Source organism: Tricharina praecox (genome assembly GCF_024521635.1).
Source record: "Tricharina praecox strain CBS 144465 chromosome Unknown BZA05scaffold_9, whole genome shotgun sequence".
Classification (NCBI taxonomy): domain Eukaryota; kingdom Fungi; phylum Ascomycota; class Pezizomycetes; order Pezizales; family Pyronemataceae; genus Tricharina; species Tricharina praecox.
In genome coordinates this window covers 755,613-780,359 of record NW_026250411.1, presented here as the reverse complement: position 1 = coordinate 780,359, position 24,747 = coordinate 755,613, and the positions used below count along the sequence as shown (strand labels likewise).

Sequence of the window (24,747 nt, the reverse complement as noted above, 5' to 3'; positions counted from 1 at the left end):
GACCGACTCAGCAGTTTCCGCTGGTGCGCTGTCAATTATCATGTAGGTACATGAATCCATACATACGTCTTCGAAATCCTCCGGTAAAGCAGCATCCGTTCCGCGCTCCGCTGCAGGAAGAGGAAGAGGAAGAGAAAGAGGCATGTACAGCAGAAGAGGCCATGTGGCATGTGTGGTCGTAGTGATGCCGGTGGTGGTTGGGTGGATATGTAGCCTGTGGCCCTGTGGGAGGCAACAGCACAACACAGAGCGAGAGATCACGATGGGGAGGGGGCGGGCGGTGATGGCTACATACCGTATGCGAGTGTGAAGTAAGTACCGGGTAAGTACCTGTGTACTTACCTGGATACTTGGTTACGTTACTGCACAGTGCTATGTGCGGTGCATGTATGTATATATGAAGTATGTATGCTGCCATGGTGTTGGATGCTGTTGTTGTTAACGAATGTTGTTCTTTTTGTTTTTGCAGAACGGTGAGTGCTCTGGTGAGTGCATTGATCTGAGCTCGGCACCTTGGCGAGTAGAGGAATGCACACCGTACACATAACGGCCAGATATGGAGGGGGGGTTTCAGTTTTCGGTTTTCTTTCCTCCTCCTTCTGAGCCTCAGAGCGTAACGGTTCGAACGGCAGAAGCAGAACAGCGCAGGGCAAAACGTGCGTGCGTAACGAGTGCGGATTGGATTGTATCATCTAGCATAGGTATCTAGCATATTGCGACATTGCGGTGTGTGGGGAGTTGGGAACCGGGCCCGTTTCAATGATGGGCAGAAATGGGCGGGCAGAAATGAATGGGTGGGCAGAAATTGGGGGGCGGAAATGGCTGGCGGAAATGGCTGGCCGCTGGGCACTTGCGATTGGCGTTTAGGTTTGGGTTTGGGTTTCGGTTTGGGTGGCTGGTTGGCGTGGGTGCGGTAGGAACACACGTTTCAACGGTGCCGACATCGTGAATGGGCGTGATGGGATTGAGCTCGTTTATGAGGATCAACTGACTCGAATTCGGATGGCGGATGATATTAGGCCTGGTTCCGAGGATTGATTGACTGGATGGTTAATTGACGGATCGATTGACTGGATGGTTAATTGATGGATCGGGTCGATTGGATGCTCGTTAATTGATGGATCGGATAACCCAATAGCCGATTGATGGATTGATTGATGGATTGATTCGGGTGCTGAGACCGAATGGGTGATTGAGGGATCGTGATGACTGAATGGTTAATTGGCGGGTCAGGAAGACTGAATGGTAGATTGATTGTTCGATTAATTCTCGGTAGTTACTCTACCAGTATCGATTGACTGGATGTCTGATTGACATGGCTGATATTGAGCGATTATCGATTCCGGTATTGGTTGCACCCGAGCGGATCTGGAGATGCGGTTACTCTACTCTAGTTACATACTCCACACACTGATCCATATTACTCTCCGCTCCACTCCACTCCAACCGTATGCACCCAACAAGTACAAGACATAGAGTGTGGTAGAGTACATTCACTGTCACTCTAAAACTACATCCACCACCACCACCACCACCACCACCACCACTGCAGCCTGCGAAGCGGACACGGTGCCGAAGACTCTCCGCAGTTATGCCCAACCATAGCTGCCCAACCACTGCCCAACCACAGCTGCATACGGTATGTATGCATCTCGCATGCCTATGTAACCATTCTAACCATTCTAACCCATTTTCCAGTACTAGCATCTCGTAGCGTCGCCATCCCAGCTTCCTCCCCCTGCCAAGCTCCATCACATCACATCACATCACGCCAACCGGCCGATCTCCGGCCTCAACCGATTGTGCCCCGTCCCAAGTTCTGATTGGTCGCGACTTGGAAGCTTGGAGGGCTTGGATGGATTGGAAGGACCGATTTTCGCGGCTGGCGGCTGGAAGGCCGAGGCTTCGACGACAGCAGCAGCCTGGTGAGCGAGAGGGAGAGTGTGAGGGAGGGAGAGGGAGAGGGAGATGGAGAGGGAGACATGTCGTGCGTGCCTGCGTACGTGTATGCGTGCGTGTGTGCGTGTGAATTAGTTGGAGATGGCAGCTGTGTACAGCTTATGTGCAGCTTACAGACACCGTGGCCTGGTGGTTGCATACACGATATGTGTGATGATAACTACACCGGGCGCAGAGTGTCAGAACTCGTGCGTGCGTGCTTCGTGAAGAATCCGCACACAGGTACTCTACATAGGGCAGCGGCAGCGGCAGCCACACGATTGAGTACCGTATGTATGTATCTATACACCGGCTCCAATTCCTCGCAGACAAGACAGCGGAGAAGGCGGACATGCCGTTCGAACTTCGGATTCTCTACGTACCGGTACTACGTGCTCTACTAGTATACGGTACCGTATACGGTAGGCGTGGAACTCCTTCGACGTCGCTCTTCGCTCTTCCCTCCTGGGCCCTGGGCAGTGGGCAGTACTTGGGCAATGGGCCCTGGCCGACGCGCCATCTTCCAACGACGCAGGGTCTCAGGTCAGCCCTTGGAGACTTGGAGAGAGTGGCAGCTGGCATGCATGACATCTGAGATATGATATGTCGATAGATAGACAGGTACATACCCCAACAACAACAAAAACAACAAGAAATATAATGCACCGTCGTGTGATGAAATACATGTTTATGCACACGAACGAGGGAGACAGGCGTAACCATGGTGGAACATAGCTGAGTACATACCTGGCGTATCCCCCCACACATCACGATAACGCCGTGCGCCTCACGACAGGGCGTTGGAAGTTGGACTTATCTATCTATCTATCAGGTATCTACCTAGTGACGGGATCTCGATCTGTTTCCCATTTCCCAGAGTCCTGGTATGCATAGATATCTCGAACCCCCCCCCCCCCCCCCGACCCCGTCACCGACCGCTTTGCTTCTTTCGCTTTCGCTTGTTTCGCGTCTACGATAGATACATGCTTTCTTTTCCTCATCTTCCTCATCCTCGTCCTCCTCCTCATCATCATCTCCCTCCCCAGGTTCGCCAAATACTGCCCGCGTGTGGTTATAGGTAGTCTTTATCGGACTCGACATCCCACGGGCCACACCTCGGCGATTGCTCTGCTACGGGCAGCTGCAGAACAACAATGCCCGAGATCGTCGTCCAGCTATCCATCCGCCCATCCGTCCGGCAAGAAAGGCACGGAAGGCGCGAAACGCGAAAGGCTCGAAAAGCTCGAAAGCACGGAGGACACGGAGGGCACCGGTCAGTGTATAGCACCGTTGAGTATAGGTAGAGTATAGGTAGAGTATAGGTAGAATAGGCACTTGGGTACTTGGGTATGTACAAACTTTCTACCCGTGCCACCCGCCGGCGTGCGCGGAAAGTCAATCCAGCTCTCACTCTCACATAGGTAGGTTACTCTACCCATAGTTATATTTTGGGCAATATGGCTTCGTTTGCTTCTCGTTGGGGGCCCATTGGGGGCCCGGTGACGATGATAGTGGTGGTGTTGATGAAAATGTTGATGAAGAAGATGACCTTCAAATCTGCCTATATTGAGCCTCGAAACGGGCATACACAATACATTCTGGTGGCTGGTCTCCCCCCGCCCCCCAGATGTGCACACCTGCGCATCCACACATCTGCACTTCTGGATTCTGCACTGTTTTAGGCTTCCAGGCTGCCAGTGCCAGCCCCGCCGTGTAGGTAGTATTGCACTTTCGCTTTTATGTAGTGAGCCAGGACCACGGTTGCGAGGTTGAGCAGCGACACACGACCAGTGACCACGACCACACGACCACACCACCTCATCACACCACCAGACACGGAGAGCAGAGTAGACGAGACGAGATATCTCATCTCATCTCATCCGAAATCACTATACTCTCCTCTACTCTACTCTGCCATAGTACTCGTCCTATTCCTTCCTTCCTTCCTTCACAGCTACTCTCCTGTACTCTACCTTCTCACCCAAGACGCGCCTGCGACCGCTCGTGATTGGTGCTCCTCCCTCTTTCCTCATTTCTCGGATGCGCGGAGTGGCTAAACCGCTTCCCCCCCAGTCCCCAGTCACCCCAGTCCTATGTACGGCGGTTGCTTTCTCTCACATCCCCGACACCTTCATCCTCACCATCCCCCCCTTCCTTCCTTTAGTTTCAGGGAGGGGGACGGGGGGGTGCTCGCCAATTTATATGTCCACCGCCGTTGCGGACGTTGCGGACCCTGAGCCCTTTGCAATAGGTAGGAGGTTAACTCCTCTATATAGCAAGAGCAAGTGGACGACGAGCGACGAACGGGGAGCGACGAACGAGGAGCGACGAACGAATCGCCTCAAACGGGGAACGCCCCCGAGAAAGTACGGTAGTGCAGCAAAGCTTGTGATATGTATAGTGGTTAGGTATCCGACTGGCGCTGTTCGCCGCTGTTCGCGGCGGCGTGCGAGCGAGACAGAAACGTGGATGTGATGTGGAGGATGTGGAAGTGGAAGGGGAAGGGGCAGAAAGTGATGAAGTGAAGAAGTGAAGGAGGAAGGAAGGTAGTTGGCCGGGAAGCTGGAACTGGATGTGGAACTGGATGTGGAACTGGATGTGGAACTCGATATGGATGTGGAAGCTCGAATTGACCTGAACTGGGGAGGATAGGATCAATAGAGTAAAGTAAAGTACAGTAGAGTAGAAACGCCCAATCACTCCCCCCCCTCCCCCTCCGTCCTTATGGACTGGGCCATCCTATCCCTCCCCCCCCTCCACACCCCCCCCCCCCCAGTAACCCCGTACAAAACGCGATGCTATTACCGCCGATTCTGCTCCTCGGTTCTCTTATAACCGCCTCTGGGATCTGGTCTGGTCTGCGTGGTTTCACTCGCCTGTCTGTCTGCTTACTTGGTTTCTTACTTGCTTTGGTTGCTTGCTTTGCTGCTGCGCTGCTGCTTCGAACTCCATCACATCCAACCCAACCCAATTCACGAGTCACCGACGCCTTTTTTGTCCTGGAATATTTCCCGCTGGATCTGGAATACATACCGCAGACAATACAATACGATACAATACCCACCCCACACTTCAACTTACATAGATACCAGTGCCCAGTCCGCGCCGCGCCCGGAGGATACTATCCATTCATTCATTCATGAGAACCCGCGACCTCAAGTAACCAGCTGCCTCGATACAGATATATACTCAAGTTGCCATACAATCAAGAAGAAACAAAAGAAGAAGAAGAAGAAGAAGAGGAAGAAGAAGAAAAAACACCTCACTCATCCCTCCCCGGACTCCAGAAAATCGACCAAAGAATCTCCGCAAGCATTGGATGTCTCTATCGACCCGCAAGTTGACCGGTTAACTATCACTCGGTGGAACGAGCTTCGGAACATCTGGAAACCTCCCCCATCAGCAACCAACCTATATACCTACCGCACATACCATATCCACACCCACGCCGCAATTCATGGCTACCGCTACAACCATGAGGGAGAACGCCCAGCTGCCTTGCATCAAATGCTCGGTTTGCGGCCGCGACGTAGAGATACACTTGATGGGAGACCACAGCTGTGGGGAAGTAGCGCAGGCAGGTGTGTTCCACGATATACACATACGCACAACCCCAACGAGTGTGTCTACATGTGGTCATGGAACTAATGCATGGTAATAGGTCCTCAATCGATGAGACGGCCTTCTGCCCCATCATCTTCGCAGAAGAAGCAGTTCAGACTTCCACAGATAGATCCTTACATTGCGAGTACGTACATGCCTACATGCCTCGTTTTGACACCCGTCAAACCATCCATCCGTGCTGTTGTTTTATGCTCTCTTCGGACTCTGACGGTTACAGTAGACAAGTCCTTCCTGGGAGTCGACTCCCTGACGCCATCGAGCAGTGCCTCAGGCTCACGGGCACATTCGCCGACGACGCCGCAGGATGGGCAGCCACTGGAGACTCCCGCGTCCGCGTACAACATCGACTGCGCGTTCCCGCTGTTCGAGCCCGCGCGGAAGAGCCACATGCGCGAGGGCTCGCAGACGGTGCCGCCGCCGCTGCAATCGCATGCCAACGGCACGTATGCATCTCGTCCGCAGTACTCGCCAGGCTTGCCGCCGTCGCCCGCGCCGAATCCCATCAATGCCTTGTCGTTGATGGCAAAGATGAACACTATCGCCCCGGGGCCGTTTGAGCCAAGGAGGGGGAGCAATGATAGAGGAACCGAGCGTGCGCCGCCGCCCGCCGCTCGCTTTCCCGATAGGAGCTCGTCGAGGAAGTACAGCGTCGACCACACCCTCGGGCGGGAAACGTTCGAATCGAGGGAGCATGCGCATGAGGAGGCGGGGAAATACCGCTGGAAGGAATCGGCGCGGGGAGATCATCGAGGGGATTCGGCGGCTGCTGCCGCTGTCCCACGAATGCTGGGGAGAACCGAGAGCATCACCGATCCCTCGCTGAACACACCTCACGGCCACCGCCTGACCCGCGCGGAGACAATGCCGAATCCACAATTTCAGGGAGAAAATTTGGTGCCAGAGTCGCCGAGTAGGGCAAACACATTTACCGCCTCTGCGAGATCGTCCAGGACTCCGAGGGCACCGCCGCATCCCGGAGTGGGACTCCCTCGCACTCCCTCGCAGTTTCGACGCAATAAGGAGATGCAGGCGAAGGAACTCCCTCTTCCTCCTCCTCCTCCTCCTCCTCCTCCTCCCTCCGCACTGCCAGAACCGCCAGCGAGGGAAAGATCGCCGGCTTCACGACAACTCTCACCAACCTCAGCTGGCGGATATGAGCGATCACAGGCACACGCCGCCACGCTGTCGGTATCGAGCAGCTCGTCTTCTGCGCTCTCGCATCTGTCCAAGAGCTCCATGTCGAGCCCGCCGGCCTCGGACATATCCGAGACATCTCGAACGAAGGGTCCGCAATTCGTGGACCCGCGGACTTTCAACCACGACCAGCACAAGCGTCCCGTAGTTCCTACCAGCACCGGCGAGGAAATCGACAACCTGATACACGACCTAAACTTTCCCCAGCCGTTGCGGCGGGAACGGACACCGCCATTCGTCCCGCCCAAGAACGACCGCGACGCCCGCCGGCCCAGCGAGACCTCGCCCCCCGTCCCCCTCAAGAACGACCGCGACGAGGTCCGCCGCCGTCCCAGCAACTCTTATTCCCGCGTTCCCCCGCCACTATCCAAGTCCCCCTCCCCGCCCGCACCGCCGAGCCGGCATGGCACGCCCGTCAGCCACGCCCCCAGCCGGCACGGCACGCCCGTCGGGCACAAGCGCAATCCCACGAGCAAAGGTCCGTGCCGGGGCTGCGGCGAGCAGATCGTAGGGAAATCTGTCTCCTCAGCCGACGGGCGCCTCACGGGGCGCTACCACAAGGCATGTTTCGTGTGCCAAACGTGTCACCTGCCGTTCCAGTCCGCGGAGTTCTACGTCCTCGACAACCTCCCGTTCTGCCACCACCACTACCACGAGCTCAACCGCTCGCTCTGCGGCGTGTGTAATCGTGGCATCGAGGGGCCCTGCCTCGAGACCGTGCAGAGGGAAAGGTTTCATCCGGGGTGCTTTACTTGCGTCGTACGTTTTCCCCCAATCTTGATCCCACAAGTAGGTGCTGACGAGAATGAATAGCAATGCCGCTGCCCCCTCGGCGATGACTACTACGAGATCAACGGGAAGGCGTTCTGCGAGCACCACGCGCGGCGGTACCTGCAGCGACCACCACGGCCGCACCCGCCGCCCGGCAGTGGGGCGAGACCTCCACACTCACAACACCCACACCCACACCCACACCAACACCAACACCAACACCAACACCAACACCAACCACAACACGGCGCTGAGCTGGCACCGCTAAATGTTAAGGTCGAGCGCAGAAGGACCAGGCTGATGTTTATGGGTGGCGAAGGCGAGGCGCCGAGGCAGGTGCCGGCGCAGGGGCCGGCGAAGGGGCAGGTGCAGGTGCGGGGGGAAGTGGAGGTAGTGGATGTTATGAGTAATCGGTTTTAATGATTTCTGTTTTATGGGAGGTTTTCTGGGGTTTCCGCCGTGCTGGCAAGGTTTTGTTGGTTACTTTCTTGTCAATATTATTTCACCCTTATGAGCTTTATTTTGGTATGATTTGTTGGGTTGTTTGGTTGGTTTTTGTTGGGTTGGGAAATCTGCGCACCCTTGATGTGTACGACGGATAATGAATGGGATGGATGAATGGGATGGATGGAATGGGGATATTGGGATGGGATATTGGGATGGATGGAATGGGGATATTGGGATGGGATATTGGGATGGATCGGAATTTGGGATTGGAATTTGGGATCGGGATGGGATGAAGGACCACGGCGCATTCTCTCTTGCTGTTTCTGGCTGTTTCTGGCTGTTTCTTGAATCTTTCCTTGTATCATACTTTTTTTTTCTTCTTTCTTTCATTTTACCACCTGCTTAAGAAGTAGGTGCTTCCGATAATACAGTTGATACCGACTGGACACTTCTGAGTCCATGATGCCGATGTGGAGGTTATTTCTTGGTCGATGATCATGATGGATCATGGAGGTGATGATGCCGGTCCCTTCGCCATTGGTAAATGGCCATGTCTACGGGCACAGACTAGGTATCTAATGTTCCATCGTACCTATCATATCGTATCGTAGCCAGGTGGTAGGTGCGTACAACGATCAAATCTCGGAACTACTATCCGCCGCCGCCGCGTAAATCAAGAATCATCAGGTCAGGCGGTTAATCAAACCGTCCCCCGGTGCTCATCCGTCAACCCGGTGCAGCGGCAACCAAACGGTTTTTTTTCTTTGGAGTTTTGGTTTGTTTCATTCCGATGAGTGCTGGGGTGAGGTGGGGAGGGGTGAAGGGGAGGGGTTGAGTGGTTGAGTGGTTGAGTGGTGAGTGGTGAGTGGTGGATGAGATGGGATTACTACATACCTTGTACCCATCATCTGGTCGGTGGTGAATCTGTGGTCTCTACTGGTGATCTCTGCTGGTGCTACCTCGCCAGTCAGCCAGCAAATCGGTGTGGTGGGGGAGGGGGAGGAGATACTAGGTACCCATCATCTGGTCAGTGGTGATCTCAGCTGGATCCCCCGGCCAGCCAATCGGTAGAGTAGAGTAGGCAGAGTAGGATTGTAAGATTATAAGATTGTAGGAGCGGAGATTTCTGAGTAGGACTGTGGGACTGTAGGAGCGGAGATGGATACGCTGGTGTAAACCTGGTAGCTGGATGGCCCAGCTCAGCCCAGTCCAGCCCAGTCCAGCACAGCTCAGCTCAGTGTTCAGTTCAGCACAGCTCAGTTCAGCTGGGTACTGCACTCTATAATACAGGTAACTATTGGTAATTACCTACCTCCTACCCACCTATCAGGAGTGGAATCTGGGAGAATTTCGGGGAACTGGGGGGCCGCCTGGCGGAGACCAATAGCTTTACTGTTTACCAGGGGGCGGACATTGACATTGACATTGCCATTAACGCTCCTCGGTCAATCATTCGGCCATTCGGTCTGCCGGGGATACCATCCAGCATATCCAAACAGATTCTTCACGGGTACAGATACCTAATCCGCCACTCCACCACAGCACTGCTGCCGCCACTTGAAACCCGCCACTCTCCGCCACGCCACTCCATGCCCCGCTACATCCCCGTCACACCACGCTCCGCCACCCAACGGCTCTCGCTGTACCACCCCTCGCCACCCCTCGGCATCAAACAGAAAAGAAACATCTATGAAGTTTCAGGATCGCCTACACGTAGGATCTACCGTAACTGTTGCTGCATCCACTGCCTAGTACCTACACCATGACGCAGCGGAAACACTACGGTGCCAGTTAGTAGGTGTGTCATCACCAGCTCGCACTCGCGGCGGGGAAGCGCAAGCAGCGTAGTAGAGTGAGACAACGTGCGGCAGGGTGGTTCTTGGTTCTTGGTTCTAGGCTGTTGGTGATGATCGACCTACATAGGTGAAGGCAGGCTGACTGGCAGAGAGACATTCTGGGAAGGAAGGGGACGGTGGTCTACGATAAGGCTGAAGACATGCAGTTGGAATCGCTCCTGCAGTGCATACATGTTGACTCACTATGAACGCACCCGCGGTACACGATGACTCACTATGAATCCCCACCAGAAACGGAAACCGCGCAACTTTTGATGTCTCGAAATCCTCTACACCGTAGATCCAGTGGAAATCTGCCGAGCCGCACCCATCCCCCCATCCCATCCCATCCCATCCCATCCCGTGAACAAAGAACGAAACGAAACGCCCAAAGCATAATACTAGTTTGCAACGAGAAGGAAGATCTGGCAAGAAGAGAAACAAAAAAATGGACGAAAAAAAACACATTGATTTATTGACGCAACAAAGTCAAAGTCGATTACACCTTCGCCATCTTCTCCACCTCGTACTTGAAATCAAAGTAGGCCTTGTCGAAGTGGTGCACGCGGACGTAACCGTCTTCTCCGCCGGAAGCGTATCCGGTACCCATGGGGTGGCAGGCAACCTGTATTCTCTCCGTCAGCTACGATTCGTGCGGCAGCAGCCACGGCGGCGGTACTCACAGTGTTCAACGGTCCGAAGTGACCGCGGACACGTCCGACCTCGTCTTCAAAGATCTTGTGGAAGAACCGTGCCTCGAACTTTCCTTGTCGGGTGGATGTGGTGGTGACATCACGGGCCTCCTGTCCTCCTCCGAGGATGACAAAGTCCTTTCTCGCGGTAAGGGCAGCCGAGTTGAGGGGGGTGTCGGTCTGGTAGGTCTTGAGGGTTCGGAGGGTGTTGGTTTCGATCAGCTATTCGAGTCAGCATACCTCGTTCCCCAACTATACTTGCATATCCGCACGGCGTACCTTGGCCGACTTGTCCTTGGAAGCAGTAAGGAAGTATGTCCTGTCGGGAGCCATCTGGATATCGGTGATCTGCATGCCGGGCTCATGGGCCTGTGTGTCCTGGATGAGCTCTCCCGTCTTTCCATCGTACTGGCTCACGGTTCCGTCCTCGTGGCCGGTGATGATGAATTTGTTGAGATAACTCCAGGCGGCAACAGTAGCCTTGCTGTCATGGAATGTAATGGTGAAGAGGGGCTCGTCCGCCTGCTCAGCCTCGACATCCACCGTGATCGGGAACACAACAACGGTGCCCAGATGTCCCATGCGCATCTCCGTTACAGCCAGCAGCAGTGTGCCGTCATCCGAAAACTCAACACGCTTGACGGCCGTCGGAAAGTCCCACGTCTTCAAGCACTGTCCGGTCCGTACCTCCCACAGCTTAATTGTGTTGTCGGCCGCTCCGGTGGCGAGGAGGGTGGTCGTGGCATCGACATCAACGGTCCACAGCGCTCCCTGGTGGCCCTTGTATGTTCCGAGACGCTCGCCGTTTGCTGGCAACAGACACATCGGTAAGCTCGGGAGCCCAAGCATCGGTGGGTAAGTGCGACATACCAGAGTACCAAGCGCACACTATGTGGTCCTTCGCAGTAGAGAACAGAAGGTCACCTACATGGCGGGGTAGATCGTCAGCTTCCAATCCGTAGCGTGCATCGCGATGAGGGACGTTTATATACCATCTTTGTTGTATCTGCTCGCAAAGAAAACAGCTTTCTGTCAGAACTTGCCATGGTGGACACGGGGGGTAGGTTTTCGCTCGTACTTGATCTGCGTCAAACTACGCTCCTATAGATCCCACCACCTCTCGAGTTAGCGTCCTGATTCTTCCCTCAGACAACGGAAAACTGAGCAGCAGCATTTCGGCGTACATGTCCTTGCAATAATATCGGGCGCATGTTTGCTGATTTGAGGGTTCGTGGAAAAGGGTGGATTCGTGGATTCTTTGGTGGGGCGATAAGGTGTGGGGTTCGTGATCTTTGCCTGCAAGCGATTGATGGTTCTAGGACAGACCCAAGCCCTAAAGTGCGAAGGGAATTTTGAATCAAGAGGCTCAAAAGTCATGTGCCCAGAACGCTAGTCCGACTGTGCGCGACAGGCTTCTTGAAAGTTTGTGGTGTGGGGAACGAAGCCACGGATGGAGTGTGCACTGCAGAGGCGTACATCCAGAACTGGCTGGTCACTATGAGTCACTCGGCTAAATCTCTCCGACTCCAGGACTTTGTGCATGTGCAGAATTCCTCCGAGCGTTTCATTTGTCTGTCTGTCTATTTCCTCGGTTGTGGTCGAATCCGGTAAGTTCAATTCTTCAAGCTCGTCTCGAAGTTGCGGTTACATACGCATCACGGGTATTCTAAAACTACCGGATCGAACCGGTTGATACATGTACTCCGGGCACATACCTCGTACCCTACTACACCTCGTCTACTGATGAAACTCACATTCCAGTGGCGGAAGCACCCTCGGTCTCGAGTCCGGAACGTGATCTACTCGCCCGGAATCCAGACGGATCTACAGACGCCGTTACATATCTCTACCGTTCAAACGTGGCTTCGAACACATCTAGCCCTCAAGATATCGTCGAGCTTTGAAATTCGCCTCGGAAGACTCTGTGGCTCGCCGCGAGCATCTCAGAAGTGCAGCTTGTCTGACCCCCACGCAGGATGCAAGCCTCCTTAACGCCTCGCGCAATGCATCTATGTAGTCTTGAGACGTTGAGCGCTCGGCGTGAAGCAGGTAACTCCCAAGTACTCGGAACACTCATGACATCAATAATAGAGACGAATAAGAGGCATAAGAGCTCACTCGAACATAAAATATCATGCGTTCTTTCATCCAATCCCAAACGTGAAAATAGACAAGCCGTATGCGATGGTAAATTGGTGTTCCCTCCCTTCCAAACGCGGAACAGTGAACAAAAAAACGCGAGAGTAACATAGAAGTGTGGTGTCGATGCTATGGCGAGTATGGAATACAGCACAAAAAAACCCGACCAGAGGACCCACCAAAAGTATCATAGACATAGCAACGCCCACATGAAACCCCGAGGACACGTACAAAGAGCAGACACACCCCCTCACATAACACGAAAGAAAAAAGGCCAAAAAACAACATGTGCAAACAAATTAACCCCCATTATGCTGTTGAAGAAATGAGACGTGGATATAACCGTCCCGCAGCTCCCCAAAAATACTCCCGAGTCCCATCAATACAAGATAAACACCAAGCGATCATACACTCATAGATGCACAGGAGACAGCAGAACACCCAGGATAATCGATACTACTAGTGAGGATAGCTGGTGCCTTCGCACCGGGAGTTAGGAGAGCTCTCGATATCGGTACTGTCGTCGGCCTTGATGAATGATTCGTGACCTTCTTTATATGTGAGATTGCTGAGGTTCGTGCCGGGAGCTTGATGGTCGTAGTAGTCCGTCTTGTTGTCGCTGAAGATGCCGTTGTAAGGACCGCACCCAGTTGCGAGACTTGATTGCGGAGTATCGACCCGTGCTGCGGCCCACATGCCCGATAGCGGGAGCAGAATGGCGACCAGAGCTGGTGTGAGCTGCGAGAGCCCATCGATATTCGGGAGGACGGCGTCCATGAGCGAGAAGATGGCTGTTCGAGGGGAGGTCAGCTACCGCTTTCTGTTTCATTGTTTCGTGGTGAGAAATAATCGAGTACATACCGGGAAGGACCATAGTCTGGCATCCAATGGTGAAGATGATCTGGATAGGTCCGAACCTCGGAAGTTTGAGAACACGTCGTTGGTAGATGGCGTAACCCAACTTCAGGACGAATATCAGGCAGTAGAAGCAGATTGAAGCCGCAAACATCGCTTTAGCGGCGGTATATGTCCATCCTCCAGGGTAGGCCGTCAACGATATCGTCGCCATCCCGCTTTGAACCGTAACCACAGCGAAGAAGGACACCGAAACCAGTGCAATTGCGGTCGCCAAGAGAGTGATCATTAGGTTCGCCTTGGGGGATGTATAAACCACTCTCACTTGGATGATCAGCGAGATGTGAATGACGATCTGCAGCAGCAATCCGGTGACTGTTGATGCCACGGAGACATATCGCGGCGTGTACGGAAAGTTCGTAAAATCGCCGGAGAAGAAGGTGTATGTGTCGAAGAAGGGACCGAGATAATAGCATAGCGAGAGCGAGGCCCGAACGATCGTCGCAACCAGAGCGAACAAGTTGCAGACATGAAGGAAAGTCCGTCTCTTCTTTGCGTTGGTGAGAACGGTCAAAAGAACGAGGAGGATCCCACAGGCCCCGATCTGAACCGCGAACATGATGCTCCATTCCAGGGATTTCATCTTGTGGAAGTTGTACACCGTAAGAGGGATCGTGATGTTCGTGCCACCGGGGTAAAACAGCGTGATGGGCTGTGAATGGGGGTCGAAAGCTGAACTCGCCGGATCGACGAAAGGTCCTCCTTCAGTAGACATACCGATATCTGGGTCTGTCTTGAGATGTACGGTGTGGTAACGTCCGAAAATGCAGGAAGGATATAGTCGTATGCGAGGGAGCGGTGCGAATATGTTGAAGGAAGACGGGATGAGTGAAGGGCAAAAACTCTGATGAAGGAAGTGAATAATTCGGGAAGTTGAGCTTCAATATGTACGGTCCTGAACAGAGGACGATTGGGCCTGCGGTTCGATATATGGTTGGGGACGCCCATAACTGATGGAAAAACACCCCCAACTTTGACACCAATCTCCTCCACCAAAAAGTTTCTTTTGAACAAAAACTCGTTATTAATCGATAGATAGAGGTGTGTAGAAGCATGAAATAACGAGCTTTTAATTTTAAAAAGCGTGGCTGATTTTCCTTAGCATTTAGAAAAGAGGCATTTTTGGTGGGACGCTCCCCCGCTAGAACCCCTGAAACTTCCGGATCAGGTAGCCGCTAGCTATCTTCTGTATTACATAAGCCTCGGTGAGTATATCTGGGCCATCGACAGCCCGGTCAGGTCAGCTGAGGACCTTTTTAGGCTAAAATATGGACTAAATAGGCCAAAAATGGAAGTAAAAATGCCATTTTTTGCTAAAAAAAACTCAAAAATGGCTATTTATTACCCGTTTTGTAATTAAATTCGATTTTTCCACGAATGTCCCACCCCATCGGCTCTAGGAGTCCCCAACCATATTCGGCGACCATGGCCACGGCGTTTCCCACTCAGCCCACGCAGCTGCCTATGCAGATTCAATCGCGATCAATCACGGCTAACGCAGGATAACCTGCGATACGAAAGCAGGGCTTATGATAGGAAGTTTGACAATTTTCCTCATGGTTGGGAGCGCCTGTGCGGGGGGACCGGGGTGGGGGGCGGGAAGGGTTGTTGTCTTGGGCCGTTTCTGGACATGCGGGTCGATGAGAACAATAGCAAGACTTTTATTACGATTGTGCCTCAGCTCGGCTTGCATGCAGTAGGCAAACAACCCGGTTTTAGAAGAAGAACCACAAAGAGCACGGTGGCTCGCTTCGGTGGGAAGAAGACCGCCTGTCCAATGGCATGCCACGATGGAGAAACCAGCGTATTTATAGTTGAGTTTCGGTTGCATACACGGATGAGATCCGAGATCGTAACATGGGAGACAGCTCAGGCGAGTGACGGTGGGAGTTGGAGATTCTCTCCCACGCGAGAAGCTCCGCTAGTCGTGCGCATATAACGTCGCATGACAGCAGCCCGAGTTGAGCGAATGTGGGGGCCATCCATAATTCTTCACGATGAGGGGAAGTGAGGTGGGATATCCAGTTCCGTGAGATGTATGAAGAGTACTCATTACCTACTAGTGAGAGACCTCCGACGGGTACGGGCAACTGGTGAGACTGATTGAATTGACTGGAAGGAAGCAAGAAACGAAAGCAGCCTCGTGTCTGATGTGTTGAACGACACCGACCGACCAGACGAACATAGCAACAGAGAACATCTCAACGTTGAGGCCACCGCATCGGGTCTGGTCCCCGAATTCCACGCTAGTAGACCACAGATGAGATCTGCTGACTCATGCAATACTCGAGTGATCTAGTTTACAGAACTAGCGGGCTTGGCATGTCGCGAACGTGAGATGAATAGACGCTTGAATACAGCCAACAACATACCGGTAGCTCAAACCACTCCTTCAATATTACTACCACCAGCACAAAACCCCCTCCAATCGTTATCGGCCGACTGACTACAACACCACATCGAGCACGTCGTTTCTTCCATTACCGGGCAGCTTGCTTGTTCGCCTCCTCCTCCGTCACATTCCCCCTCCCGCCCCGCACCTGGCACCAGCATAGAGCCGCAAACCATCGACCACGCGCCGTACGCACTTCAATACCACACATCACATGGCCGCTAGAAATAGACCTCGAGCTCTGCAGAGCCATGAAGCAGATGCGCACGAGGAGCGAGAAATGTGGTCGAAAATCGTGAATGATCTGAAAGATCGGACGCGTCAGTCGAAACGCATCAACGAGGTTGCCGACGAGATAGTAGCCCTGGAGGCTAAATACGAGGGCAACGAGAGTGGTGAGCAGGACTCCGTTCTTCTCAGCACTAGCTTGAGCATGCGCCCTCAGCTTTGCAGTTTCGCTGTTGTGCATGTGCTAAATGCGACGCAACCCGCAGAGATGACGCTCAAAGACATGCTCGCCTTGGAGCAGCTGTACGAAGAGCAGATGCAGCTATCGAACGACGAAAGCGAGTACGTTCATCTTTCCTATCCTTAATACGGATATCCTCCTCCTCCCTCCTCCCCCTCCCCCGTCACCATCTGCGTAGCCCATTGATCAAGGGCCATCGGTGACTAACCATCCTCCACCATAGTTCACTACGCAATGTCATTGAAATCAATGATCTTCTGATTGCTCTACGAACCGCTACCGAAAGCGGTGACAGAGGAGGAGGTACATCCCGCCATCTCCGCGCGCGTTAACTGCTTTTTCCTTTCTATCTGCATACAACTGGGTCCGTTTTTCTCCTACCCAGAGCCCCTGTTTTGCCGTATTTCCTGCAGCGAAAGAAAAACAGTTTGTGTTGTTTGCCGTGGTCGTCGTCGTTCGTCCGTCGTCGAAAATCCCGTGTTTGTATTGTCGTTCTGGAACACCGACGCAATGCTTACGACGCTACAGTCTCGCAGCAGAAGAGAATCAAGCGAAAACACGACGAGTCAATGTCGGCAGATAGTCCCTCGAGCCGGAATCCTAAAATCCAGAGGAGCAATTCGGCTGCGCCGATGGATGGATTTCAGATGCATGCGGAGGTTGCGTATCGGTTACCAAAACAAAAGGGTGCGGAGTACGAATGGATACAATGTACAATTACTGGTATTCTGGGTGGTGACGGAATAAAACGCAAGTAAGTCTTCCTGGTTGCTGCCCTGCTGTGCCTCCCAATGCCTGACCACATTCTAGGTATGAGGTCCAAGACCCGGAACCGGATGAGGCCGGAGGCCACGGCACCAAATACAGGGCTCTCGCTAGCGCCTTGATTCCGATACCCAGGGACTCGGCAAACCTCCCACCATATCCTCCTGGAAAGCAAGTGCTGGCTCGATACCCGGAAACGACCACCTTCTACCGGGCCGAAGTGATGGGCACCAAGGTATGTCGAACCCAGCATGGTGGTGTTTCTCTGGCATATGTCTAACTGGTCTACCCACGAATAGCGAGATGGAACTTGCCGCCTCAAGTTTGACGGAGAGGAGGAGGAGGGAAAGGAAACAGAGGTGGAGCGACGGCTTGTGCTGGACGTCGGTGACAAGCGGTGATGGTGGATGGATGGGCCTTTTTACTTTCATCTACCAGGAAATCATTGTATCGGCGCTGGTATTTGTTGCGGTTTTTGGTTGTCTTGGAGCACGGTGTCAAATGTCTGCTTTGCTTACTTTATACGGCCTGTCTTTCTTCTTCTTGAGTAAATGCGGTCTGCCCTTCTCCTTAAATACGGCTACAATAGTTTCAATTATAATCGTTGGGGGGTTTTCGTTCATCGGTCAGTATCATTGCATGTTTTCCCATACTGTTCTGAGTCCCGGTGGTTCATGACGGCGGATACCTAGGTAAAGTGCAATCGACCCGGTAAAACGGGTGTGGTGTGGCCGTTTCGACAACTGTCACCTGCAGCCAGCAGCAACGCCATGACCATGGGCGCGTAAACCTACACCATCTCGCACCATCCCGATCACCACCACGTGCGCGCGCGCCGCAACCTTCTCGAGCTCCCACAACGGCCACAGCAATGTCAACGTCAACCCCCACCACCACCCCCACGGAATTCTTCTACAAAACCCTCAACAGCCAAGATACCTCTCCCCCCATCTCCCTCTCTCCCTCTCTCTCTTCCCTCCGTTCTCCCTCCGTTCTCCCCTCGTTCTCCGCTAACGAAACCTACTCTCCCGACTCCTAACAGCCACAGACTCACTACGCGCGCACCACGACACACTGCGCAAACAGAACGATGCAGCGGCGCAGACCGGCCTGCGCATGGAGGACACACTGAGGCCCGTCGAGGACGGCATCAGGATCGAGCGCGAGAGGGAGGAGCGCGAGGCTGTGAGGATGGAGCTGGTGGCTGCGAATACGGCGGAGAACGAGGGGACGGGGGAGGGGGCGGCGGAGGATGTGGGGGTTGTTTAGAGGGGTGGAGGGAGGTGAAGGTGGAGGTGGAGGTAATGGGAGCTCTGGATGGCGGGGTTGTGTGCTGCCGGATAACTTGCCCATGGCGGGGGAGGGGGGAATGTGTGCCGAAACGTCTGAAAGAGAGCTTGCGGACCGGATATGAAGTGCTTGACGTACATACCGGCGGGTTTGCCCGGTTTCTTGCCGGTGAAGTCGTACCGGGAATTGGATATATACTCATGCTCGGAAATCCAAATCCGCGGCAGGGTATAACTACGACGATGTTCCGATCACGATGAAAGGGAACTGCTGCTAGCGCTTAGGTAGGTAGAGTACCTACCTGGTAGGTGCTCATATGATAGATTCGGTAAAGGACTGGTGAGCGTGTGTAGGAATCTTTGCAATTGCACGGCACAGACGTTGTCGTCCAAACTTTCCCTACGCGTCCTTTTTGCTGCTGGCCACGGTGGAACTGATCTGCGGCGCGGGGCGGGGGCGGGCACGGACGGCGGCGATAGATTTCCATCAATAGCGGTGAGATGACACAGTATGTATCTAGATACAGTTTTATTCCCCTCGGGCTTTGCGATATAGATGCTCATCTCAGTTGAAGAGAGATGGCTGGCGGTGATACAGTTACATACCCTTCTCTAGAGTAGAGAACCCACGTTTACTCCACCTGCGAGAAGATGGCCACGCTGTGTGTTTGGTGACGACGATCGAATCGGCACGCGGAGAGAAATCAGATCATCGGATATGTAGCCGTTACCGTTCCTCTAACGTAATTTAGCTCGACCAACAAGCTCTTTTCTTCCGGCCACTTTTTGTTTGTGGAAGGCCCGTGCACTCCTCACTCCTCACTCCTGCATGCTTCTCGGCTCATCATTTTGTGACCGTCCTTATTCCCTTATTCATGGTGTTTTCCGGCTGTTCGGCAACTTCATACTTTGCTTTAACTACGATATATGCTCTATATGCCCCGGTGCGGCGCAGGGCGTGGTTGTCGGTGTTTACACAGTTTATGCTCGCCATGTGGATGTAGATACGACCATCAAGGGCAATCACTCGTCTACTACCACTACCCAGAGGAGCATATGTGGTATGTACTCTGGATGCAGCAGCGCCGTGGTCAAACCCCACCAGCGGACTGAGTGCGTCGCCGGATGGCCGTCCAGTTATCTATCTCCCGCCGGCGGTTAAAGAGGCCCAAGTTTTATGTCTATGCACTGCGTTGGCTGCCGCGATGAACATCATAGGAGCGATTGTGGATGTACATATCATACCCTACATATCCTGCGGAATTTGAACTGCGAATCGGGGGATGTCTCCACGTCCGTGGGCTCGTGGTATCTGTACGCCCACAACTGCCGAGACCTCCGCATCTCCGCATCCACCATTGCCACCACCTCCTTCACCACCACCACCACCACCACCATCTCCCCTCCATTCATTCACGGTTTGGTAGTTCCCCTCCTTCCCACGACCCCGCCGCACCCGCTGCCCCTTTCGTCGCTAACCTCCTTACATCTGTAGAACAATGGTTTGACGATGTGCATCTGTGTTGCCAAGTCGGAGCTGTAACCGTCAACTTTTGGTGGGTGGAATGGGTATTATCGTATTGTCATGGTTAGAGTACACATGTGCCGCGTAATTGGGAGGAACGTTGCCCCGCGTCCCTCACATCTATCTATTCGCAATGTAGTTATGCCTTTGGTGTTGCCCGCCCTCCATAGAGTGTACGGGGCTCTTCTCCTCTTCTCTCTGTCTACCTACGATACCTCTCCTCACCTTTTCTGCGGTTGTTGAGCTTCCCAACTCACATATTTGCTCTCTAGCGCCTCTGTGAGCCACTTGCTAGGTGCTTCGGTAGGGTTCACTGAACCAACTCTTGGTCCCTGGAGACAGCGAATAAGGCAGCGGATCACCTTTCCAAAAGGAGACGACGAAAAAAGTCGGCCATTCGCCGAAAAGGTTAAAGGACTCGCTATCTCCTTTCCCTCAGAATTCCGTCCGTTGCTACCCAATCTCTGTGTGCCCCTTGCTCTCCTCCCCTCCTCCTCCTCCTCCTTCTCCTCCTCCGCCTACGCCTCTCCATATCATCTAGCAATTTGCATCCGGGCAAGCTCGGTCAAGAAACATATCTGTGAGTACGATTCTCGTTATTGTTGTTGTTGTTGTTGTCGTTGTTGTTGTCGTGTGCCTGATCCTCGGCTCCGACGAGTTCCCGTACACAGTACGCGCTTGGATGTCCCTGCTAATATAACGGCTCATGGCAGAGTTGTTGATTTGACCCGCTGAGCTTCTCTGTGTCTTTCTGAAACAGAAAAAAAAGCTTCCTCGCACTCCTGCCCTCATTCAGTTGCGAAACTCTTTTGCACCATCCATTCCGGAGGCAACAAGAACTACGCGCAGTCCAGCCCCCTGACGACCTCGGGGTCTCAGAGACGACACAGTCGACACAATGCATCTACCTTTCTTACCACCGGCCTTCACGACGAAGAAACCGCCGCCAAAATGGGACCCGTTCACTCCGGCGTTCTCACGGCTATCGCGGAGTGCCACCACCCACCCGGTGCAGACGATAGTAATTGTCGCTCTACTGGCCTCCACAACCTACATCCAGATGCTTGAGCACAGCTTGTTTGACCGCAGCTCGACGCTGTGGGGACACGGTGGCTCGAAAAGGGCCGACCTGCTTGACGGAAGTGTTCAGGTCGCCACCGGGGAACAGACCGCGTGGGAGTGGAGGGAGAATGCGGCAGCAGTGGTGCCGGGCGCGAAACATGTTGCGCTCGTGTCACTGTCGTTCCCGAATTCTTTGGCTACTTCTTACCCGGTACTTCCTACTACGTCCGCCACCGAACTCCAGTCGACCGATGCCTCTACCAAGATCTACTCCGTGCCGTTCGAGGAATTGAATGGCTTCATCAACATGGTTAAGACTGTCCCTACGGTTGACTCGGGCTCGGCCGACGAGGGCGAGCAGAAGGAGTGGGTCATGCAGACTGGGCGTTCCAAGGGAAGCAACATCGGCATCATCGCACGAGCGGAAGAAGCCGTTAGGCACGTCTGGGATATGATTCAGGTACGTAACCCGCGAAGTCTTTAAAAAAAAAGATGGCCTCTAATTCCTATTCTAGAATGCCGATGCTCTCGATGTTGCCATCATGGCCCTTGGGTACATCTCTATGCACCTCTCGTTCATCTCTCTTTTCCTGCAAATGCGTCGCCTCGGATCCAACTTCTGGCTCGGCGCGACTGTGCTCACCTCCTCGACCTTCGCGTTCTTGTTCGCCTCCATTGTCACTCACAAACTGGGTGTTCCGATCAACATGGTACTTCTGTCCGAGGGACTGCCTTTCCTTGTCGTCATCATTGGCTTCGAGAAGCCAATCGTCTTGACCCGTGCTGTCCTCGCTGCGAATGTCGACCAGCGCAAGAAATCCTCCGCCGGCACAATCCAGACCGCAGTCGCGACCGCAGTCCAAGAGACCGGGTTCCTGATTGTCAGGGATTACGTCATCGAAATTGCGATCCTCGCTGTCGGCGCGGCATCTGGTGTACAGGGTGGACTGCGGCAATTCTGCTTCCTTGCAGGCTGGATCTTGGCATTCGACTGCATCCTTCTGTTCTCCTTCTACACTGCCATTCTCAGCGTCAAGCTCGAGATCAACCGTATCAAGCGCCACGTCACCCTCCGTAAGGCATTGGAGGAGGATGGCGTAAGCCATAGGGTGGCTGAGAGCGTTGCAAAGTCCAACGAGTGGCCTCGCGCCGATGGCGGGGATGCTACCGAAGAGTCGACATCCGTTTTTGGCGCCAAGGTCAAGGACTCGAGCATCCGCAGCTTCAAGATCTGGATGGTCGCTGGGTTCTTCGCTGTCAACATCATTAACTTGTTTACTCTCCCGTACAGAGACACCACTAGCTCTACCGTCTTGACCACCGGCAGCGACTCGATGGTTCCCGAGATGAACGTGTGGCAGGTTGCCGGGAAGCCGCTTGAGCAGCTGCTGGCCAACTCGCACGAGGCCCTCGTAGTTACCGTCTTGCAGCCAATCCTGTACCAGCTCCAGTATGCAAGCGCATACCCCTCGTCTATCCCGAAAGTTTACGGATCAACCCAGGGCTACCCAAGCCCGTCCGCATACGACACCTCGGATCTCTTCGGCGAAGGGCCTGGCAGCAAAATGATTGAAAGTATCCTCAGAAGCCTCAACGACCCTGTTTTGGGTAAATGGATCATCGTCACTCTGATCATCAGTTTGGCGTTCAACGGATACCTGTTTAATGCTGCCCGCTACACCGTTAAGGAGCCCGAGATGGAAGACGAGTCGAAGGAGAGCACCAAGCCTCAGGTTATCGAGCGCATCGTCACTGTCAACTGCACCTGTGGTGGAAAGGCTCAGAAGTCGGCCGATGATCAGACCGATGATGATGCCCAGTCATCCCGAACTGTTGCTGAGTGCGAGGCAATGGTCAAGGAGAAGCGCGCTAAGGAGCTCAACAATGCCGAGTTGGTCGAGCTTGCTGTTCGTGGAAAGATCCCTGGATATGCCCTGGAGAAGACTCTTGGCGACCCCACCCGTGCTGTTGCCATTCGTCGGGCTATGGTCTCGCGCAACAAGATTACCATGGACAAGACTGGACTGCTGGAGCATTCGCTTCTCCCCTACAAGGACTACGACTACGCCCGCGTGCTTGGCGCTTGCTGTGAGAATGTTATCGGTTTCATGCCTCTTCCCGTCGGTCTCGCTGGTCCCATGAACATCGATGGCGAAGACTTCTACCTCCCAATGGCTACAACTGAAGGTGTGCTCGTCGCTAGTACTTCTCGTGGTGCGAAGGCTATCAATCTTGGCGGTGGTGCCGTCACCATTCTTACCGGTGACGGTATGACCCGTGGACCCGTCGTTCAGTTCCCCAGCGTTCGCAGGGCCGGTGGTGCCAAGAACTGGATTGATTCCGAGGAGGGCCAGAAGATCCTCAAGAAGGCCTTTGACTCTACTTCGCGCTTCGCTAGACTTCAGACCATCAAGGTCGCCATCGCTGGTACTTATCTCTACATCCGCTTCAAGACCGTCACCGGTGATGCAATGGGCATGAACATGATCTCGAAGGGAGTCGAGCACGCTCTATCGGTCATGCAGAACGAGTGCGGATACGAGGACATGGACATCATCTCGGTCTCCGGAAACTACTGTACCGACAAGAAGCCTGCCGCTATCAACTGGATCGATGGACGTGGAAAGAGTGTTGTCGCCGAGGCTGTCATTCCCGCCGATATCTGCAGAAGTGTTCTCAAGTGCGGCGTCGACGATCTTATCCACCTCAATACCGCCAAGAACTACATTGGATCTGCCATGGCTGGAAGTGTGGGAGGGTTCAATGCCCACGCTGCGAACATTGTCACCGCCATCTTCCTCGCTACCGGTCAGGATCCTGCTCAGAACGTAGAGTCTTCCAACTGTATCACCGTCATGAACAAGTAAGCCTCCTCGCCTCTCCACATGATATCCCAACGTACTAACCCCCCACCAGGACCCGCGAAGGCCATCTCAACATCTCCGTCTCTATGCCTTCGATCGAAGTTGGTACCATCGGTGGTGGCACCATTCTCGAGCCCCAAGGCGCAATGCTCGACATGCTCGGCGTCCGCGGCGCACACCAAACCAACCCCGGTGACAACGCGCGAAGACTAGCACGAATCGTTGCCGCCGCCGTTCTGGCCGGTGAGCTCTCTCTCAACTCTGCCCTGGCCGCCGGCCACCTGGTGAAGTCGCACATGGCCCACAACCGCAGCCAACCGGCTACGCGGACTAGCACTCCTGCTCCCCCGGCAGTCGAGGCGGCGCCCAGATCGCCGACGGAGAGCAATCCCGTCGCGAAGGCGCTTGCCGCGTCGCTCGAGAAGCAAAGAGGTATCGCCAGGTAGTTGTAATATCAGATGAGGGATGATAGTTGTGCATATTTTAGAGATTCCTTTTTTTACCTTTTTTCTTGTTCGCTCACAAAACGGTTGGTTGGATGGATGGATGGGATGGGTTGGAGTGTATTAATGGCTTTTATGACCTGGGGGTTTGCGGTGTTCTTGTCCTTATTACGGCTTCTTTTTTATTAGTTTTTATTGCATCTTATACCCCTACCTAGTACAAGCATGATACTCTACCACTTCTCTGCGATTTACCTATCGTTAGGCTAATCAATTCTGCTGAGGCGATGATATCTATGACAAACATTACTCTGCGTATACCGGTCAATAGAACAGTAGATAATTGATAGGTTTTGTGTTCGTACGTGATATCACTCGACGTC

General features: G+C 53.7%; 5 protein-coding genes across 5 annotated transcripts; 3 read left to right on the top strand and 2 right to left on the bottom strand.

Annotated features, from left to right (window-relative positions):
- Positions 1-5,395: 5,395 nt before the first annotated feature.
- On the top strand, positions 5,396-7,947 carry BZA05DRAFT_444190 (uncharacterized protein; the record flags this gene model as incomplete). The annotated part of the gene is made up of 4 exons (XM_051486897.1): positions 5,396-5,519; positions 5,600-5,686; positions 5,783-7,515; positions 7,570-7,947. The coding sequence occupies 4 exons, from the start codon at positions 5,396-5,398 to the stop codon at positions 7,945-7,947; spliced, it is 2,322 nt and encodes a 773-aa protein (XP_051340462.1).
- Positions 7,948-10,082: 2,135 nt separating this feature from the next.
- On the bottom strand, positions 10,083-11,859 carry BZA05DRAFT_395080 (WD40-repeat-containing domain protein). The gene is made up of 7 exons (XM_051483400.1): positions 11,686-11,859; positions 11,580-11,602; positions 11,494-11,507; positions 11,372-11,425; positions 10,781-11,310; positions 10,493-10,723; positions 10,083-10,434 (listed from the first exon to the last, which is right to left on the bottom strand). The coding sequence occupies exons 1-7, from the start codon at positions 11,710-11,712 to the stop codon at positions 10,309-10,311; spliced, it is 1,005 nt and encodes a 334-aa protein (XP_051340461.1). The 5' UTR covers positions 11,713-11,859; the 3' UTR covers positions 10,083-10,308.
- Positions 11,860-12,803: 944 nt separating this feature from the next.
- BZA05DRAFT_473265 (fungal pheromone mating factor STE2 GPCR-domain-containing protein) lies at positions 12,804-14,423 on the bottom strand. The gene is made up of 2 exons (XM_051488058.1): positions 13,502-14,423; positions 12,804-13,431 (listed from the first exon to the last, which is right to left on the bottom strand). Exons 1-2 carry the CDS (start codon positions 14,268-14,270, stop codon positions 13,100-13,102), a joined length of 1,101 nt encoding a protein of 366 aa, XP_051340460.1. The 5' UTR covers positions 14,271-14,423; the 3' UTR covers positions 12,804-13,099.
- A 1,469-nt stretch (positions 14,424-15,892) lies between these two features.
- On the top strand, positions 15,893-17,794 carry BZA05DRAFT_395071 (SGF29 tudor-like domain-containing protein). The gene is made up of 6 exons (XM_051483399.1): positions 15,893-16,342; positions 16,442-16,517; positions 16,640-16,719; positions 16,945-17,170; positions 17,227-17,416; positions 17,481-17,794. The coding sequence occupies exons 1-6, from the start codon at positions 16,162-16,164 to the stop codon at positions 17,580-17,582; spliced, it is 855 nt and encodes a 284-aa protein (XP_051340459.1). The 5' UTR covers positions 15,893-16,161; the 3' UTR covers positions 17,583-17,794.
- A 2,686-nt stretch (positions 17,795-20,480) lies between these two features.
- BZA05DRAFT_272487 (putative 3-hydroxy-3-methylglutaryl CoA reductase) lies at positions 20,481-24,473 on the top strand. Its single transcript, XM_051480253.1, has 4 exons — positions 20,481-20,575; positions 20,709-21,517; positions 21,573-23,920; positions 23,974-24,473. The coding sequence occupies exons 2-4, from the start codon at positions 20,894-20,896 to the stop codon at positions 24,365-24,367; spliced, it is 3,366 nt and encodes a 1,121-aa protein (XP_051340458.1). The 5' UTR covers positions 20,481-20,575; positions 20,709-20,893; the 3' UTR covers positions 24,368-24,473.
- Positions 24,474-24,747: the final 274 nt, after the last annotated feature.

What these genes read in the sequence shown, in the direction of transcription:
- BZA05DRAFT_395080 (XM_051483400.1), bottom strand. Translation starts at nt 11,712, where the DNA reads ATGCGCCCGATATTATTGCAAGGACAT. An exon ending in AGTGTGCGCTTGGTACTCTG is followed by an intron (nt 11,311 to 11,371) that starts GTATGTCGCACT and finishes GTCTGTTGCCAG; the next exon opens with CAAACGGCGAGCGTCTCGGA. An exon ending in ACTTCGGACCGTTGAACACT is followed by an intron (nt 10,435 to 10,492) that starts GTGAGTACCGCC and finishes GAGAGAATACAG; the next exon opens with GTTGCCTGCCACCCCATGGG.
- BZA05DRAFT_473265 (XM_051488058.1), bottom strand. Translation starts at nt 14,270, where the DNA reads ATGTCTACTGAAGGAGGACCTTTCGTCGATCCGGCGAGTTCAGCTTTC. An exon ending in CCAGACTATGGTCCTTCCCG is followed by an intron (nt 13,432 to 13,501) that starts GTATGTACTCGA and finishes CCCCTCGAACAG; the next exon opens with CCATCTTCTCGCTCATGGAC.
- BZA05DRAFT_395071 (XM_051483399.1), top strand. Translation starts at nt 16,162, where the DNA reads ATGGCCGCTAGAAATAGACCTCGAGCTCTGCAGAGCCATGAAGCAGAT. An exon ending in GGTGACGGAATAAAACGCAA is followed by an intron (nt 17,171 to 17,226) that starts GTAAGTCTTCCT and finishes ACCACATTCTAG; the next exon opens with GTATGAGGTCCAAGACCCGG. An exon ending in CCGAAGTGATGGGCACCAAG is followed by an intron (nt 17,417 to 17,480) that starts GTATGTCGAACC and finishes ACCCACGAATAG; the next exon opens with CGAGATGGAACTTGCCGCCT.
- BZA05DRAFT_272487 (XM_051480253.1), top strand. Translation starts at nt 20,894, where the DNA reads ATGCATCTACCTTTCTTACCACCGGCCTTCACGACGAAGAAACCGCCG. An exon ending in ACGTCTGGGATATGATTCAG is followed by an intron (nt 21,518 to 21,572) that starts GTACGTAACCCG and finishes TTCCTATTCTAG; the next exon opens with AATGCCGATGCTCTCGATGT. An exon ending in TGTATCACCGTCATGAACAA is followed by an intron (nt 23,921 to 23,973) that starts GTAAGCCTCCTC and finishes ACCCCCCACCAG; the next exon opens with GACCCGCGAAGGCCATCTCA.